At 49.5% G+C, this 16,358-nt stretch overlaps 3 protein-coding genes across 3 annotated transcripts; all 3 read left to right on the forward strand.

Moving 5' to 3' along the window:
• Positions 1–3,047: 3,047 nt before the first annotated feature.
• Positions 3,048–4,907, forward strand: LOC139354276 (uncharacterized). Its single transcript, XM_070998496.1, has 3 exons — positions 3,048–3,421; positions 3,514–4,662; positions 4,736–4,907. Exons 1-3 carry the CDS (start codon positions 3,048–3,050, stop codon positions 4,905–4,907), a joined length of 1,695 nt encoding a protein of 564 aa, XP_070854597.1.
• Positions 4,908–6,410: 1,503 nt separating this feature from the next.
• Positions 6,411–8,339, forward strand: LOC139354277 (uncharacterized). Its single transcript, XM_070998497.1, has 3 exons — positions 6,411–6,853; positions 6,946–8,094; positions 8,168–8,339. The coding sequence occupies exons 1-3, from the start codon at positions 6,411–6,413 to the stop codon at positions 8,337–8,339; spliced, it is 1,764 nt and encodes a 587-aa protein (XP_070854598.1).
• Positions 8,340–9,842: 1,503 nt separating this feature from the next.
• Positions 9,843–12,894, forward strand: LOC139354278 (uncharacterized). The gene is made up of 4 exons (XM_070998498.1): positions 9,843–10,285; positions 10,378–11,127; positions 11,192–11,515; positions 11,589–12,894. The coding sequence occupies exons 1-4, from the start codon at positions 9,843–9,845 to the stop codon at positions 12,892–12,894; spliced, it is 2,823 nt and encodes a 940-aa protein (XP_070854599.1).
• The last annotated feature ends 3,464 nt before the right edge of the window (positions 12,895–16,358 follow it).

Genomic DNA, 16,358 nt, shown 5'->3' on the forward strand with positions numbered 1-16,358 from the left:
GCATGCAAAGGCGGGAAATGAGGACACCAATTGGCTGAACTACAAGTTAGAAGAGAAAACGAACGGCATGGCAGACCTTCTGCTCTGACATAGAAAAAACAACTGATGCCGCAAGGCTCAGGAAAATACTCTCTTAGACAGCCGCGCCTTTGGGCTATTTTCAAAAAGCAGATGGATCATGGTCAGACTACAGTAAAGAGTCCTTGGACCTGCTCCTAGACGCTCACTTCCCGGGGAGCCAACAAGCAGGTCATCCACCTGAAAGAGGAACAGGAGAGGGAATCGAAATAGATCCACTCCTATCAGACCGCAATATGAAATGGTCCATTCATAGCTTCAAACCATACAAATCGCTGGGACCGGACGGGATAACACCGGCTCACATCCAGCAAGCAGGACAAATAGCCATAAACTGGTTGAAAAAAATCTTCCAGTCCATCCTGGCGGTAGGAGAACTACCAACAGCATGGCAAGAAACAAAGGTGGTTTTCATTCCCAAGGCAGGGAAGGCCACTCACACCACAGCAAAGGATTTTAGGCCAATAAGCCTAACATCATTCCTGCTTAAGAGCTTTGAAAGAATGATAAGCCTACACATAAGGGCCACCGTAGACCCGACACAAATACCAGAAGCACAACACGCTTACACCAAAGGTAAGTCAACCGAATCGGCGCTACACTTGGTGGTAAACAGCATCGAGAAATCACTCAACATCAAGGAATACACACTGATCGCCTTCCTGGATATAGAGGGAGCCTTCAATAACGTGCTTCCCACCGCTATAACAGAATCTCTCACAGAACAAGGGGTTGAGTCGCCAATGGTGAGGCTAATCCATAAATTGCTGATAAGCAGAATGGTCACAGCCACACTTGGGACCTCAACCCAGACTAGACTAGTGAACAGAGGCACCCCGCAAGGAGGTGTACTATCACCCCTCTTGTGGAATATCGCAGTAAATAAACTACTGCGGATTCTGGAGGGAGGAGGTTGTAAGGTCGTGGCATACGCAGACGACGTCGCCATCATCTTTAATGGAAAATATCCACAAACACTTTGCGATCTTATGACCGCTAAACTTAAAATGCTATCGGAATGGACGATAGCGAACGGACTCGGGGTAAATCCCTCGAAAACAGAACTTGCTCTATTTACGAATAGGTACAAAATTCCTCAACTTAACCCACCCATTTTAAACAATTGTAATCTCTCCTTTAGCGATCACGCCAGGCACTTGGGGTTAGTACTAGATAAACGCCTCAAATGGGGCTTAAACAACCAAGAGAGAACCAAAAAAGCGACCATTGCACTTTACTCCTGTAAAAAAGCAATCGGGCTAAGATGGGGCATGTCCCCAAGAATAGTTAACTGGATATACACAGCGGTAGTCAAGCCAATCCTACTGTACGGAGTGGCTCTGTGGTGGACCGCCTTACACAAACAATGCATACTGACTCCTCTAAACAAAGTACAGCGAATGGCGGCTTTGTGTATTAGTGGAGCCCTTCGAACAACCCCGAATGAAGCGCTGAATGCGATCTTGAACCTCCCTAGCCTGGACTTAGCAGGCATGGAAAGGGCCAAATCGGCAGCTATTCGACTGAGGGACACAGGGCAGTGGAAAGCCCAATTATATGGCCATGCTAAAATTCTCCAGCATGATAAATCGATTCCGAAAATCACGGATATATGCAAATCTATTGAATATAGTCACACACCTTTTGAGGCCCTGATTCCTGATAGAGAGGAATGGGAACAGGGTCGACCGGGCACGACGGACGCAATCTGTTTCTATACAGATGGCTCCAAATTAGAAGGACAAGTCGGCGGAGGTGTATACTCCGAACAATTAGATATCAGGAAGTCATTCAGGCTCCCGAACCACTGTAACGTCTTTCAGGCGGAGGCCCACGCTATAAAAGAAGCACTAACCTGTTTAGGGAACTTTAGCCTCCAGAGAGAACACCTAAACATATATAGTGACAGCCAAGCGGCTATTAAGTCGATCTACTCGACAAACACCAACTCTCGTACAATAGCAGACTGTCGCAGATCTCTCCACGAGATGGCAAATCAGTTTACGCTTCCTTCTACTTTTCGACGAATCTAGTATACCCTTTTACTCTACGAGTAACGGGTATAACTATCGCCAACCAGTACAAAACATCCTCTGTGGAGGCCTCACCCAAATCTGAGCTCTCCAATCGAAACATTCACTCCGATAAGAAACTCATCTGGCATCTGCGCCCGCAGCGACGAAGATATAGCCGAAACTTTTGCTTTACATCTTAGAAACGTCTTCCAGCCGAACCCTGCCACTGGTTCATTTTTCCTACCACAAATCGAATCCGAATCTATTTCCCTACCACCATTGTTTCAGCCAAAGGAGATCGCGAAAGTCATTGGGGAACTGAAACCGAAAAAGGCCCCTGGCGGTGACCTAATAACCCCAAAAATGTTAATTGAACTTCCAAACTCTGCCATTGAGGTTATTTGTAAGCTCTTCAATGGGATTATAACTCTCGGCTACTATCCGAAAAAATGGAAAAAATCTATTATCATTATGATACCGAAGCCCGGAAAAGACCACACAATTCCGTCATCCTACAGACCAATCTGTCTGTCTAAGCTGTTCGAAAAATGCCTTTTAACTCGCATAACACCCTGCTCATCAATTTGGATTTCGTCAAAACCATGGAACAATCGAACAAGTTAACAGAATAACATCAGAAATACGCACAGCCTTCGAGCATCGGGAATACTGCAGCGCAATATTCCTCGATGTATCTCAAGCCTTCGATCGAGTATGGCTAGATGGTGTCATGCACAAAATCAAAACACACTTACCTGATTACACTCACAAGCTGGTTCGAGGAAACAAGGGCCACAAGAGAGAGATGCGACGCACACTGGCGCCAGTAAGAGCCCCGCAATTCCGGTCGCTGAGTGGGAGGTGGTCAAGAAAAAACCGAGGGCCACGCGTCGCGCCAGACCCGACGCCGTCGTTGTCCAGGCGAGCGGGAAATCGTACAGCGAGGTGTTAGCCATGGTGACTCGAAGGGAAGATAAACAGCTGTCGGACTTGGGAAGCTGTGTATCCAAGGTACGCCGCACCATTAACGGCAACCTACTGCTCGAGGTGGCCAAAGGCAGCGCAGAAAGTGCAGAAGCCATGAAGGAGAGCATTGCGAGGGTGTTAGGCGACGCAGCGTCAGTGCGAGCCACGTCGGACGAGACCAAACTGCTCGTTCTGGAGATAAGAGACATCGACTCCATCGCGACGGAGCAGGAAATCTACGCTGAGTCGCAGCTAGCTGTGATCAGCTTGCCCTACTCCCTGGGGAAAGCCGTCCTCCATCGTGGCGAGGTGCGGATTGGATGGACCATCTGCAGGATCCGGGAAAGAACAGGCCCCCCAAGGTGTTTCAAATGCTTGGAATCCGGGCATATTGCAGTTAACTGCAAGAGCCTAGTGGACAGGAGCGATTGCTGCATGAGATGTGGTGAAAAAGGGCACAAGGCAGCCAAGTGCAGCAAGGAGCCTTCATGTTTATTCTGCTCTGCGGCAGGAAGAAAGGAGACCAGGCACCAGGCAGGAAGCAGACTCTGCCCAGCCACAACCAGCGGGAAAGGGAGACCTCGGCCGTCATGCAATTGATTCAGCTAAATCTGAACCATTGTAGGGCCGCGCAGGACCTCCTGAAGCAGACGGTGCGTGAGCTGGGTTCTGAGGTGGCGATACTCAGTGAGCCCTACAGAGTGGAAAGCAGCAGCGATTGGGTCACGGATCGCACAGGCAAAGCTGCACTGTGGCTCTGCGGCGTGAGTGTTCTACCAATGCGGGACACGAGGGCAGTAGAGGGATTTGTCCAAGCGAACGTAGGCGGCACATGGATCTACAGCTGCTACCTGGCCCCCAGTCTATCACTGACGTCCTTTAGCAGGATCATGGACGAGCTGATCAGCGACCTGAGAGGAAGGAGCAACGGGGTGATCGGAGGCGACTTTAACGCCTGGGCCGAGGAATGGGGCTCCCTCTATACCAACGCCAGGGGGCGCACCATCCTTGAAGCAATTGCGTCTCTGGACATCGTCCTGTTGAACGAGGGCTCCCAGCACAGCTTCAACAGAGCTGGGGCCGGTTCAATCATCGACCTATCGTTCGCGAGCAGCTCGTTATCCCGTAGCACACGCTGGAGGATAGGCGAGGTGTTCTCGGCCAGCGACCATGAGGCCATCCTGCTGACAGTTGGCGGTCCACCGTGCCAAAGCCAGCCGATGACCGGGCCAAGAAAAGCCTACCGCCAGGACACCTTTAGGACACAGACCTTCGCCAGCGCACTGGAGGGAATGGCTGTATCTGAGCTGGACTCAGCAGATGTAGCAGCGAACAAATTGGCAGCCAGACTGGAGGAAGCCTGTGACCAAAGCATGCAGCAGCGTAAGACCTTTCGGAAGCACCACGCGCCAGTGTACTGGTGGAGCGAGGAAATCCCTAGCTTGCGCAGGACCTGCCTTCGAGCCAGGAGGTTAGTCCAAAGGGCGAGAGGCACCGCAAACCTTTGTGCCTGCAACTCTAGCTTTAAGAGTGCAAAGAAGGCACTCAAACTGGCGATTCGGGACAGCAAGAGGGAGAGCCATCGCGGGTACCAGATGGAAAGGTGGGACGAAAAAGTATTGTTTAGTGGTCACTCTGGACATACGGAACGCGTTCAACACAGCCGATTGGGGGAGGACACTGGAGGCACTACGGTCCTTCAACATCCAGGATTACCTGCTGAATGTAGTGCACAGCTACCTCAGCAAAAGGGAGTTGGTCCTAGATACCTCTGTGGGCCCCAGGACTTACGAGGTGACAGCCGGTGTTCCTCAAGGCTCGGTACTGGGCCCTCTTGAACCTCCCTAGCCTGGACTTAGCAGGCATAGAAAGGGCCAAATCGGCAGCTATTCGACTGAGGGACACAGGGCAGTGGAAAGCCCAATTATATGGCCATGCTAAAATTCTCCAGCATGATAAATCGATTCCGAAAATCACGGATATATGCAAATCTATTGAATATAGTCACACACCTTTTGAGGCCCTGATTCCTGATAGAGAGGAATGGGAACAGGGTCGACCGGGCACGACGGACGCAATCTGTTTCTATACAGATGGCTCCAAATTAGAAGGACAAGTCGGCGGAGGTGTATACTCCGAACAATTAGATATCAGGAAGTCATTCAGGCTCCCGAACCACTGTAACGTCTTTCAGGCGGAGGCCCACGCTATAAAAGAAGCACTAACCTGTTTAGGGAACCTTAGCCTCCAGAGAGAACACCGAAACATATATAGTGACAGCCAAGCGGCTATTAAGTCGATCTACTCGACAAACAACAACTCTCGTACAATAGCAGACTGTCGCAGATCTCTCCACGAGATGGCAAATCAGTTTACGCTTCCTTCTGCCTGTTACATACTTTTCGACGAATCTAGTATACCCTTTTACTCTACGAGTAACGGGTATAACTATCGCCAACCAGTACAAAACATCCTCTATGGAGGCCTCACCCAAATCTGAGCTCTCCAATCGAAACATTCACTCCGATAAGAAACTCATCTGGCATCTGGGCCCGCAGCGACGAAGATAGAGCCGAAACTTTTGCTTTACATCTAAGAAACGTCTTTCAGCCAAGCCCTGCCACTGGTTCATTTTTCCTACCACAAATCGAGTCCGAATCTATTTCCCTACCACCATTGTTTCAGCCAAAGGAGATCGCGAAAGTCATTGGGGAACTGAAACCGAAAAAGGCCCCTGGCGGTGACCTAATAACCCCAAAAATGTTAATTGAACTTCCAAACTCTGCCATTGAGGTTATTTGTAAGCTCTTCAATGGGATTATAACTCTCGGCTACTATCCGAAAAAATGGAAAAAATCTATTATCATTATGATACCGAAGCCCGGAAAAGACCACACAATTCCGTCATCCTACAGACCAATCTGTCTGTCTAAGCTGTACGAAAAATGCCTTTTAACTCGCATAACACCCTGCTCATCAATTTGGATTTCGTCAAAACCATGGAACAATCGAACAAGTTAACAGAATAACATCAGAAATACGCACAGCCTTCGAGCATCGGGAATACTGCAGCGCAATATTCCTCGATGTATCTCAAGCCTTCGATCGAGTATGGCTAGATGGTGTCATGCACAAAATCAAAACACACTTACCTGATTACACTCACAAGCTTGTTCGAGGGAACAAGGGCCACAAGAGAGAGATGCGACGCACGCTGGCGCCAGTAAGAGCCCCGCAATTCCGGTCGCTGAGTGGGAGGTGGTCAAGAAAAAAACGAGAGCCACGCGTCGCGCCAGACCCGACGCCGTCGTTGTCCAGGCGAGCGGGAAATCGTACAGCGAGGTGTTAGCCATGGTGACTCAAAGGGAAGATAAACAGCTGTCGGACTTGGGAAGCTGTGTATCCAAGGTACGCCGCACCATTAACGGCAACCTACTGCTCGAGGTGGCCAAAGGCAGCGCAGAAAGTGCAGAAGCCATGAAGGAGAGCATTGCGAGGGTGTTAGGCGACGCAGCGTCAGTGCGAGCCACGTCGGACGAGACCAAACTGCTCGTTCTGGAGATAAGAGACATCGACTCCATCGCGACGGAGCAGGAAATCTACGCTGCGATTGCGAGCCAGTATGGTATCGACGCGGAGCGCATCAGAGTTCGGAGTCTGCTTCGAGGCTACGCGGAGTCGCAGCTAGCTGTGATCAGCTTGCCCTACTCCCTGGGGAAAGCCGTCCTCCATCGTGGCGAGGTGCGGATTGGATGGACCATCTGCAGGATCCGGGAAAGAACAGGCCCCCCAAGGTGTTTCAAATGCTTGGAATCCGGGCATATTGCAGTTAACTGCAAGAGCCTAGTGGACAGGAGCGATTGCTGCATGAGATGTGGTGAAAAAGGGCACAAGGCAGCCAAGTGCAGCAAGGAGCCTTCATGTTTATTCTGCTCTGCGGCAGGAAGAAAGGAGACCAGGCACCAGGCAGAAAGCAGACTCTGCCCAGCCACAACCAGCGGGAAAGGGAGACCTCGGCCGTCATGCAATTGATTCAGCTAAATCTGAACCATTGTAGGGCCGCGCAGGACCTCCTGAAGCAGACGGTGCGTGAGCTGGGTTCTGAGGTGGCGATACTCAGTGAGCCCTACAGAGTGGAAAGCAGCAGCGATTGGGTCACGGATCGCACAGGCAAAGCTGCACTGTGGCTCTGCGGCGTGAGTGTTCTACCAATGCGGGACACGAGGGCAGTAGAGGGATTTGTCCAAGCGAACGTAGGCGGCACATGGATCTACAGCTGCTACCTGGCCCCCAGTCTATCACTGACGTCCTTTAGCAGGATCATGGACGAGCTGATCAGCGACCTGAGAGGAAGGAGCAACGGGGTGATCGGAGGCGACTTTAACGCCTGGGCCGAGGAATGGGGCTCCCTCTATACCAACGCCAGGGGGCGCACCATCCTTGAAGCAATTGCGTCTCTGGACATCGTCCTGTTGAACGAGGGCTCCCAGCACAGCTTCAACAGAGCTGGGGCCGGTTCAATCATCGACCTATCGTTCGCGAGCAGCTCGTTATCCCGTAGCACACGCTGGAGGATAGGCGAGGTGTTCTCGGCCAGCGACCATGAGGCCATCCTGCTGACAGTTGGCGGTCCACCGTGCCAAAGCCAGCCGATGACCGGGCCAAGAAAAGCCTACCGCCAGGACACCTTTAGGACACAGACCTTCGCCAGCGCACTGGAGGGAATGGCTGTATCTGAGCTGGACTCAGCAGATGTAGCAGCGAACAAATTGGCAGCCAGACTGGAGGAAGCCTGTGACCAAAGCATGCAGCAGCGTAAGACCTTTCGGAAGCACCACGCGCCAGTGTACTGGTGGAGCGAGGAAATCCCTAGCTTGCGCAGGACCTGCCTTCGAGCCAGGAGGTTAGTCCAAAGGGCGAGAGGCACCGCAAACCTTTGTGCCTGCAACTCTAGCTTTAAGAGTGCAAAGAAGGCACTCAAACTGGCGATTCGGGACAGCAAGAGGGAGAGCCATCGCGGGTACCAGATGGAAAGGTGGAACGAAAAAGTATTGTTTAGTGGTCACTCTGGACATACGGAACGCGTTCAACACAGCCGATTGGGGGAGGACACTGGAGGCACTACGGTCCTTCAACATCCAGGATTACCTGCTGAATGTAGTGCACAGCTACCTCAGCAAAAGGGAGTTGGTCCTAGATACCTCTGTGGGCCCCAGGACTTACGAGGTGACAGCCGGTGTTCCTCAAGGCTCGGTACTGGGCCCTCTTGAACCTCCCTAGCCTGGACTTAGCAGGCATAGAAAGGGCCAAATCGGCAGCTATTCGACTGAGGGACACAGGGCAGTGGAAAGCCCAATTATATGGCCATGCTAAAATTCTCCAGCATGATAAATCGATTCCGAAAATCACGGATATATGCAAATCTATTGAATATAGTCACACACCTTTTGAGGCCCTGATTCCTGATAGAGAGGAATGGGAACAGGGTCGACCGGGCACGACGGACGCAATCTGTTTCTATACAGATGGCTCCAAATTAGAAGGACAAGTCGGCGGAGGTGTATACTCCGAACAATTAGATATCAGGAAGTCATTCAGGCTCCCGAACCACTGTAACGTCTTTCAGGCGGAGGCCCACGCTATAAAAGAAGCACTAACCTGTTTAGGGAACCTTAGCCTCCAGAGAGAACACCGAAACATATATAGTGACAGCCAAGCGGCTATTAAGTCGATCTACTCGACAAACAACAACTCTCGTACAATAGCAGACTGTCGCAGATCTCTCCACGAGATGGCAAATCAGTTTACGCTTCCTTCTGCCTGTTACATACTTTTCGACGAATCTAGTATACCCTTTTACTCTACGAGTAACGGGTATAACTATCGCCAACCAGTACAAAACATCCTCTATGGAGGCCTCACCCAAATCTGAGCTCTCCAATCGAAACATTCACTCCGATAAGAAACTCATCTGGCATCTGGGCCCGCAGCGACGAAGATAGAGCCGAAACTTTTGCTTTACATCTAAGAAACGTCTTTCAGCCAAGCCCTGCCACTGGTTCATTTTTCCTACCACAAATCGAGTCCGAATCTATTTCCCTACCACCATTGTTTCAGCCAAAGGAGATCGCGAAAGTCATTGGGGAACTGAAACCGAAAAAGGCCCCTGGCGGTGACCTAATAACCCCAAAAATGTTAATTGAACTTCCAAACTCTGCCATTGAGGTTATTTGTAAGCTCTTCAATGGGATTATAACTCTCGGCTACTATCCGAAAAAATGGAAAAAATCTATTATCATTATGATACCGAAGCCCGGAAAACACCACACAATTCCGTCATCCTACAGACCAATCTGTCTGTCTAAGCTGTACGAAAAATGCCTTTTAACTCGCATAACACCCTGCTCATCAATTTGGATTTCGTCAAAACCATGGAACAATCGAACAAGTTAACAGAATAACATCAGAAATACGCACAGCCTTCGAGCATCGGGAATACTGCAGCGCAATATTCCTCGATGTATCTCAAGCCTTCGATCGAGTATGGCTAGATGGTGTCATGCACAAAATCAAAACACACTTACCTGATTACACTCACAAGCTTGTTCGAGGGAACAAGGGCCACAAGAGAGAGATGCGACGCACGCTGGCGCCAGTAAGAGCCCCGCAATTCCGGTCGCTGAGTGGGAGGTGGTCAAGAAAAAAACGAGAGCCACGCGTCGCGCCAGACCCGACGCCGTCGTTGTCCAGGCGAGCGGGAAATCGTACAGCGAGGTGTTAGCCATGGTGACTCAAAGGGAAGATAAACAGCTGTCGGACTTGGGAAGCTGTGTATCCAAGGTACGCCTCACCATTAACGGCAACCTACTGCTCGAGGTGGCCAAAGGCAGCGCAGAAAGTGCAGAAGCCATGAAGGAGAGCATTGCGAGGGTGTTAGGCGACGCAGCGTCAGTGCGAGCCACGTCGGACGAGACCAAACTGCTCGTTCTGGAGATAAGAGACATCGACTCCATCGCGACGGAGCAGGAAATCTACGCTGCGATTGCGAGCCAGTATGGTATCGACGCGGAGCGCATCAGAGTTCGGAGTCTGCTTCGAGGCTACGCGGAGTCGCAGCTAGCTGTGATCAGCTTGCCCTACTCCCTGGGGAAAGCCGTCCTCCATCGTGGCGAGGTGCGGATTGGATGGACCATCTGCAGGATCCGGGAAAGAACAGGCCCCCCAAGGTGTTTCAAATGCTTGGAATCCGGGCATATTGCAGTTAACTGCAAGAGCCTAGTGGACAGGAGCGATTGCTGCATGAGATGTGGTGAAAAAGGGCACAAGGCAGCCAAGTGCAGCAAGGAGCCTTCATGTTTATTCTGCTCTGCGGCAGGAAGAAAGGAGACCAGGCACCAGGCAGGAAGCAGACTCTGCCCAGCCACAACCAGCGGGAAAGGGAGACCTCGGCCGTCATGCAATTGATTCAGCTAAATCTGAACCATTGTAGGGCCGCGCAGGACCTCCTGAAGCAGACGGTGCGTGAGCTGGGTTCTGAGGTGGCGATACTCAGTGAGCCCTACAGAGTGGAAAGCAGCAGCGATTGGGTCACGGATCGCACAGGCAAAGCTGCACTGTGGCTCTGCGGCGTGAGTGTTCTACCAATGCGGGACACGAGGGCAGTAGAGGGATTTGTCCAAGCGAACGTAGGCGGCACATGGATCTACAGCTGCTACCTGGCCCCCAGTCTATCACTGACGTCCTTTAGCAGGATCATGGACGAGCTGATCAGCGACCTGAGAGGAAGGAGCAACGGGGTGATCGGAGGCGACTTTAACGCCTGGGCCGAGGAATGGGGCTCCCTCTATACCAACGCCAGGGGGCGCACCATCCTTGAAGCAATTGCGTCTCTGGACATCGTCCTGTTGAACGAGGGCTCCCAGCACAGCTTCAACAGAGCTGGGGTCGGTTCAATCATCGACCTATCGTTCGCGAGCAGCTCGTTATCCCGTAGCACACGCTGGAGGATAGGCGAGGTGTTCTCGGCCAGCGACCATGAGGCCATCCTGCTGACAGTTGGCGGTCCACCGTGCCAAAGCCAGCCGATGAAAAGCCTACCGCCAGGACACCTTTAGGACACAGACCTTCGCCAGCGCACTGGAGGCATTGGCTGTATCTGAGCTGGACTCTGCAGATGTAGCAGCGAACAAATTGGCAGCCAGACTGGAGGAAGCCTGTGACCAAAGCATGCAGCAGCGTAAGACCTTTCGGAAGCACCACGCGCCAGTGTACTGGTGGAGCGAGGAAATCGTTAGCTTGCGCAGGACCTGCCTTCGAGCCAGGAGGTTAGTCCAAAGGGCGAGAGGCACCGCAAACCTTTCTGCCAGCAACTCTAGCTTTAAGAGTGCAAAGAAGGCACTCAAACTGGCGATTCGGGACAGCAAGAGGGAGAGCCATCGCGGGTACCAGATGGAAAGGTGGGACGAAAAAGTATTGTTTAGTGGTCACGCTGGACATACGGAACGCGTTCAACACAGCCGATTGGAGGAGGACACTGGAGGCACTACGGTCCTTCAACATCCCGGATTACCTGCTGAATGTAGTGCACAGCTACCTCAGCAAAAGGGAGTTGGTCCTAGATACCTCTGTGGGCCCCAGGACTTACGAGGTGACAGCCGGTGTTCCTCAAGGCTCGGTACTGGGCCCTCTGCTTTGGAACACGATGTATGACGGTGTTTTGAAGCTCCCACTGCCGAGCAGCACCGACATTGTGGGCTTTGCGGATGATGTCGCGCTGGTTGTGGTGGCCAAGGAAGTTGCGGCCGTGGAGGCAGCTGCAAACTGCGCAATTCGAGCAGTGGAGGAGTGGCTCGCAGTGGCGGGCCTAGAGCTGGCCTCACACAAAACTGAGGCGGTGCTGATTTCAAGCAGGAAAGCAGTGGAGTCGGCGCATATTCAGATCGGAGGGTCAACGATAACTTCTCAGCGTGCCATAAGGTACCTGGGAGTCATGCTGGACACCCGCCTCTCCTACCGCGAACACCTGGAGTTCGTAAACAAGAAGGTAAGCGAAACCACAGGATCGCTCTGCAGGATCCTGCTGAATACCAGGGGACCGAAGCAGGACAGACGCAGGCTCCTCGCGACTGTTGTCAAGTCGCAGTTGCTGTACGCTGTTCCAGTGTGGGCTGAGGCCACTGCTGTGAGTAGCTACATGCGTGGTGTTAACTCGACGTACCGCCTGTGCGCCGTTAGAATTTCGAGTGCCTTCAGGACGATCTCGGACGACGCAGCCCTTGTCATCGCAGGCCAAATTCCCCTGTGTGAACTGGTGCGGGAGGCCAAGGAGATTCGCGCGGCTCTAGCAGGCGAACAGGCGGACCGCAGTACCAAGACCGAGGTGCAGAGAAGAGCCAGGATGCAGAGCGTCGTCAACTGGCAGGCAGCCTGGGACATCTCCAGCAAGGGTCGCTGGACGCGCAAGCTCATCCCCAGCATAGAGCCATGGCTAAGTAGGAAGCACGGCCAGGTGGATTTTTACCTCACGCAGGCGCTGAGTGGACATGGCTGCTTCCGAAGCTTCCTTAAGCGCTTCGGGCACGACACGGAGGACGGTTGCCCAGAGTGCGGCAGCAGCATTGTCGAGGACGCTCAGCATGTCCTTTTTGAATGCCGCCGCTTTGGCTATGACCGCCAGATACTCATGGAGACCACCGGGGCAAGAGTTCGGCCAGAAACTTTTGTGCCCCTCATGCTGCTGAAGGAAGCGATTTGGGAAGCGACGGCAGCCTACGCAGCGAGCGTACTGCGAACGCTGCGTCGCACCGACAACGAGAGGAGAGAAGTAACAGCCTAGGTGGCTACCATTGCGCGAAGCAATACCTTGCGGTGATACCACGCAACCACGGCACCCTACTCCTGTTCTTGAACTCACTTTTACTGTATATAGTTGTATGAAATAAATGAATATATATACACTCACAAGCTTCTTGAGTCGTATCTATACAACAGAACCTTCGCAGTAAGGTGCAATACAACAACATCCGACGACTACATCATCAAAGCTGGAGTCCCGCAAGGAAGCGCGCTAGGGCCTACTCTGTTCCTCCTATACACAGCGGATATTCCCACGAACGAGCAGCTAACAACATCTACCTTCGCTGACGACACCGCAATTTTAAGTCGCTCGAGGTGCCCAGGCCGAGCCACAACACAGCAAGCAAACCACCTCCTCGTAGTAGAGAGGGAGAGAGTAGATCTGATTGGCGGATTAAAAAAATGAAAAATGAGAAAAAGGTCAGGTATATATCATTCCAGGCCACCAGTTTGTCTTTAAAAGTCACCATGGTACCCCAGGGCAACGCAGCACATCCTTGAAGCCTGCCAAGCTAGCGATCTTCATATCCCCACTGTGAGAGACCAGATCAATATACATTCTAGACGATACAACGACCGTCTACTAGCCCATCTTTGGCTAAACCAACTACTAGAAGAAGACTGAAGCGTCGGCACCCTGGCGATCTTTGGGCACGAGGACGTCGTCAAATCCGCTCCTTGAGACAATAGCATAGTACTGTCCCTGTTATAAAATAGTTAAATTTCCTCATTTCTGTTATGCTTTATATTATTTTTTCTTTGTTATTTCCTTGCGTTTTATACCCATTTAGTTGGTTGATCAACGCTTTAAATAAATATTAGTACAAAAATAAAAGGTGATGCCAATATAAAGTTCGAGCTTTTAGTAAAACGAGAAAACATTATTCTGCACATTAAGTTGAAGTCCTCAATATAGAAGGTACTGCCACTTGCTGTCCGTGTTTCCAGGTCCTTCGTACGACAAAGAAAAAGCGGTCTTGTTGCAAAATTAAAAACTTCTCCAGGACGGTCTCAAGAACTATAAGGCAATAAGTATTTTTTTTATTATACCCTTACAGGGGGTTATTATGATTTCAGTCAGAAGGTTGCAACGCAGTGAAGGAGACGTTTCCGACCCCATACAGTGTATATATTCTTGATCAGCATCCCTAGTTGAGTCGATCTAGCCATGTCCGTCTGTCCGACCGATCGGAAGGCTCTTTCCTGCCCCGGGAACGACATGCGAGGGTATAGAAACTTCGGCGTGCCGAAGTAGGCTTCCTGTCTAGTTGTTTCTAATTTATTTAAAACTATAACATTACGGGCTTATTATTAACTTTATTAATATAATTATAATTGGTTTTTTGAGTTACGTAAATTAATCTTTTGCAGAAGTGGACATGTCACTAAATTCACGAAATTCATTTTCTTCATTCCCACTTGGATTTTATCACTGCTTTTGCGATAAAGCAGTGATGGGGGACTACATTTGGTATATTAACCGTGAACCGATAGCAGCTCATACAATAGGAGAAAAGAGTAGGGCGATATAAAGTGTCGTTTATATGGTGAGAATCAGCTGGCTGGGATGATGGCGAAAACTACTGGAAGCAGTGACAGCAGTCGGATTGCACGATAAGGGCAAGGAGGATCCTCGCCTATATTAGTTTTGGGTTACTCATGAGTAAGTGAGCTAAAAAGAGTTTTCAACTAAACTGAGTGAGTGAACATGTTCTATTGTGGTTCACATGCTCTTTTTTTACTGGCTCAGTTTTGCTACCTAACATCCCCTCGTCCAAATTAACTACAACCCTAGTCAAAATTATTTTCACAACACACAATTATTTGCACATCCCAACTTCTTTTAGTTGTTATTCTTGTTGTTGTTGAACAATATCCCTGAAATAAATGTTATCGCGTAGCTTGATCTATGCTGAAGTAACACACAAAGAAATGCGAAAGATAGCGGTTCATAGGACAAAGCTAAAGGCAAAAGAAAAAAAGCTTATCAGTTGTCAAAAGTATTTGCACACGTTTTATTCGCGTCAGAAGTAATTTCACAAAACTTAGTTTAATTTATTTCAGCTTAATATCTAATTTTAACAAAAGATTTTCTTAATTTTATAAAAATACATTATTAATATTTAGTTACACCACCTTTGGCATCAATGACAGCTTGTAGTCTATTAGGTATTGACCTTACCAAAGTTTGGGCAAATTCAAGGGTCAATTTTGACCAAATTTCGTCAATTTCAGCGATGACTCCGTCGCGTTTTCTATTTTTATCAATGGTTCTTTGATTTTTTATAAAAGCCCAAACGTTTTCGATGATATTTAGGTCTGGGCTTTGTGGGGGCCAAGGAAGAACCGCCTGATTAAGGCCGCTCAAAAATTGTGTCGGTATCCTACCTTTGTGGCATGGAGCATTGTCCTGCTGAAGAATCCATTCATAAGTAGGAAAAAGTCTATTTCCTGACATAAAAGCATGGTCATTAAGGATTCGAACGTATCCGTTCTGGTTTAAAGTTCCTTCTATCGGTACGAGGTCTCCGAATCCATAATAGGAAAGGCATCCCCAGAACATGACTGTGCCACCACCAAACCTATTGATTGGCTGGGCTGCCAAATGCTTTTGGTTTTTCTTCAAATGCATAAAATGATGGCTGTAGGACCCCTGGTACTGAAATGCAGCCTCATCCGTCCATAAAACATTAAACCAAAAGTCAAGAGGCTTCTTAATATATTCCAATGCAAATTGCAGGCGTTTTGTTCGGTTGGTTGGTGTGATGTCAATCACTTTGCGGACAACATATGTATTGAAATCAGTTTCTTTTAGCCTGCGACGAAGTGTAGAATCACTTATTTGTTTTCCAATTATATTTTTTGATTCTTGGGCAATTTTTACTGGACTTGCACTTGGATTGCTCGCTACAACTCCTAGTAAGTGCCTGCATTGTCTTTGGTCCAACACAGGTTTTCGGCCTGATCATTTCTTATTTTTTAAAGTGCCAGCTGTATTGATCTTTTTTACTAAATAGTAGACATTTCTGCGCAAAATTTTATACAATTCAGCGATTTCAGCTGCTGAAATACCGGCTTTAAACTTAGTAACAATTTCAGCCCGGAGCTCAAGGGTTAACTCTCTTGATTTAGGCATTTTGTTTGGATGAATGTAAAAGATAATTGATTATTTTAATTGAATTTTCCCTGAATTGAATTTATTAGAGCAAACGAACCGCCACTTGTCGCTGCAAACCAAATACTAATGACGAAATTGCATTGTGAAATTACTTCTGACGCGAATAAAACGTGTGCAAATACTTTTGACAACTGGTAAGCTTTTTTTCTTTTGCCTTTAGCTTTGTCCTATGAACCGCTATCTTTCGCATTTCTTTGTGTGTTGCTTCAGCATAGATCAAGCTACGCGATAACATTTATTTCAGGGAAATTGTTCAACAACAACAA

The sequence above is a fragment of the Drosophila suzukii genome (genome assembly GCF_043229965.1).
Source record: "Drosophila suzukii chromosome 2 unlocalized genomic scaffold, CBGP_Dsuzu_IsoJpt1.0 scf_2c, whole genome shotgun sequence".
Classification (NCBI taxonomy): Eukaryota; Metazoa; Arthropoda; class Insecta; order Diptera; family Drosophilidae; genus Drosophila; species Drosophila suzukii.

What these genes read in the sequence shown, in the direction of transcription:
- LOC139354276 (XM_070998496.1), top strand. Translation starts at nt 3,048, where the DNA reads ATGGTGACTCGAAGGGAAGATAAACAGCTGTCGGACTTGGGAAGCTGT. An exon ending in GAAAGAACAGGCCCCCCAAG is followed by an intron (nt 3,422 to 3,513) that starts GTGTTTCAAATG and finishes GTGGTGAAAAAG; the next exon opens with GGCACAAGGCAGCCAAGTGC. An exon ending in CGCGGGTACCAGATGGAAAG is followed by an intron (nt 4,663 to 4,735) that starts GTGGGACGAAAA and finishes CGATTGGGGGAG; the next exon opens with GACACTGGAGGCACTACGGT.
- LOC139354277 (XM_070998497.1), top strand. Translation starts at nt 6,411, where the DNA reads ATGGTGACTCAAAGGGAAGATAAACAGCTGTCGGACTTGGGAAGCTGT. An exon ending in GAAAGAACAGGCCCCCCAAG is followed by an intron (nt 6,854 to 6,945) that starts GTGTTTCAAATG and finishes GTGGTGAAAAAG; the next exon opens with GGCACAAGGCAGCCAAGTGC. An exon ending in CGCGGGTACCAGATGGAAAG is followed by an intron (nt 8,095 to 8,167) that starts GTGGAACGAAAA and finishes CGATTGGGGGAG; the next exon opens with GACACTGGAGGCACTACGGT.
- LOC139354278 (XM_070998498.1), top strand. Translation starts at nt 9,843, where the DNA reads ATGGTGACTCAAAGGGAAGATAAACAGCTGTCGGACTTGGGAAGCTGT. An exon ending in GAAAGAACAGGCCCCCCAAG is followed by an intron (nt 10,286 to 10,377) that starts GTGTTTCAAATG and finishes GTGGTGAAAAAG; the next exon opens with GGCACAAGGCAGCCAAGTGC. An exon ending in CGCGGGTACCAGATGGAAAG is followed by an intron (nt 11,516 to 11,588) that starts GTGGGACGAAAA and finishes CGATTGGAGGAG; the next exon opens with GACACTGGAGGCACTACGGT.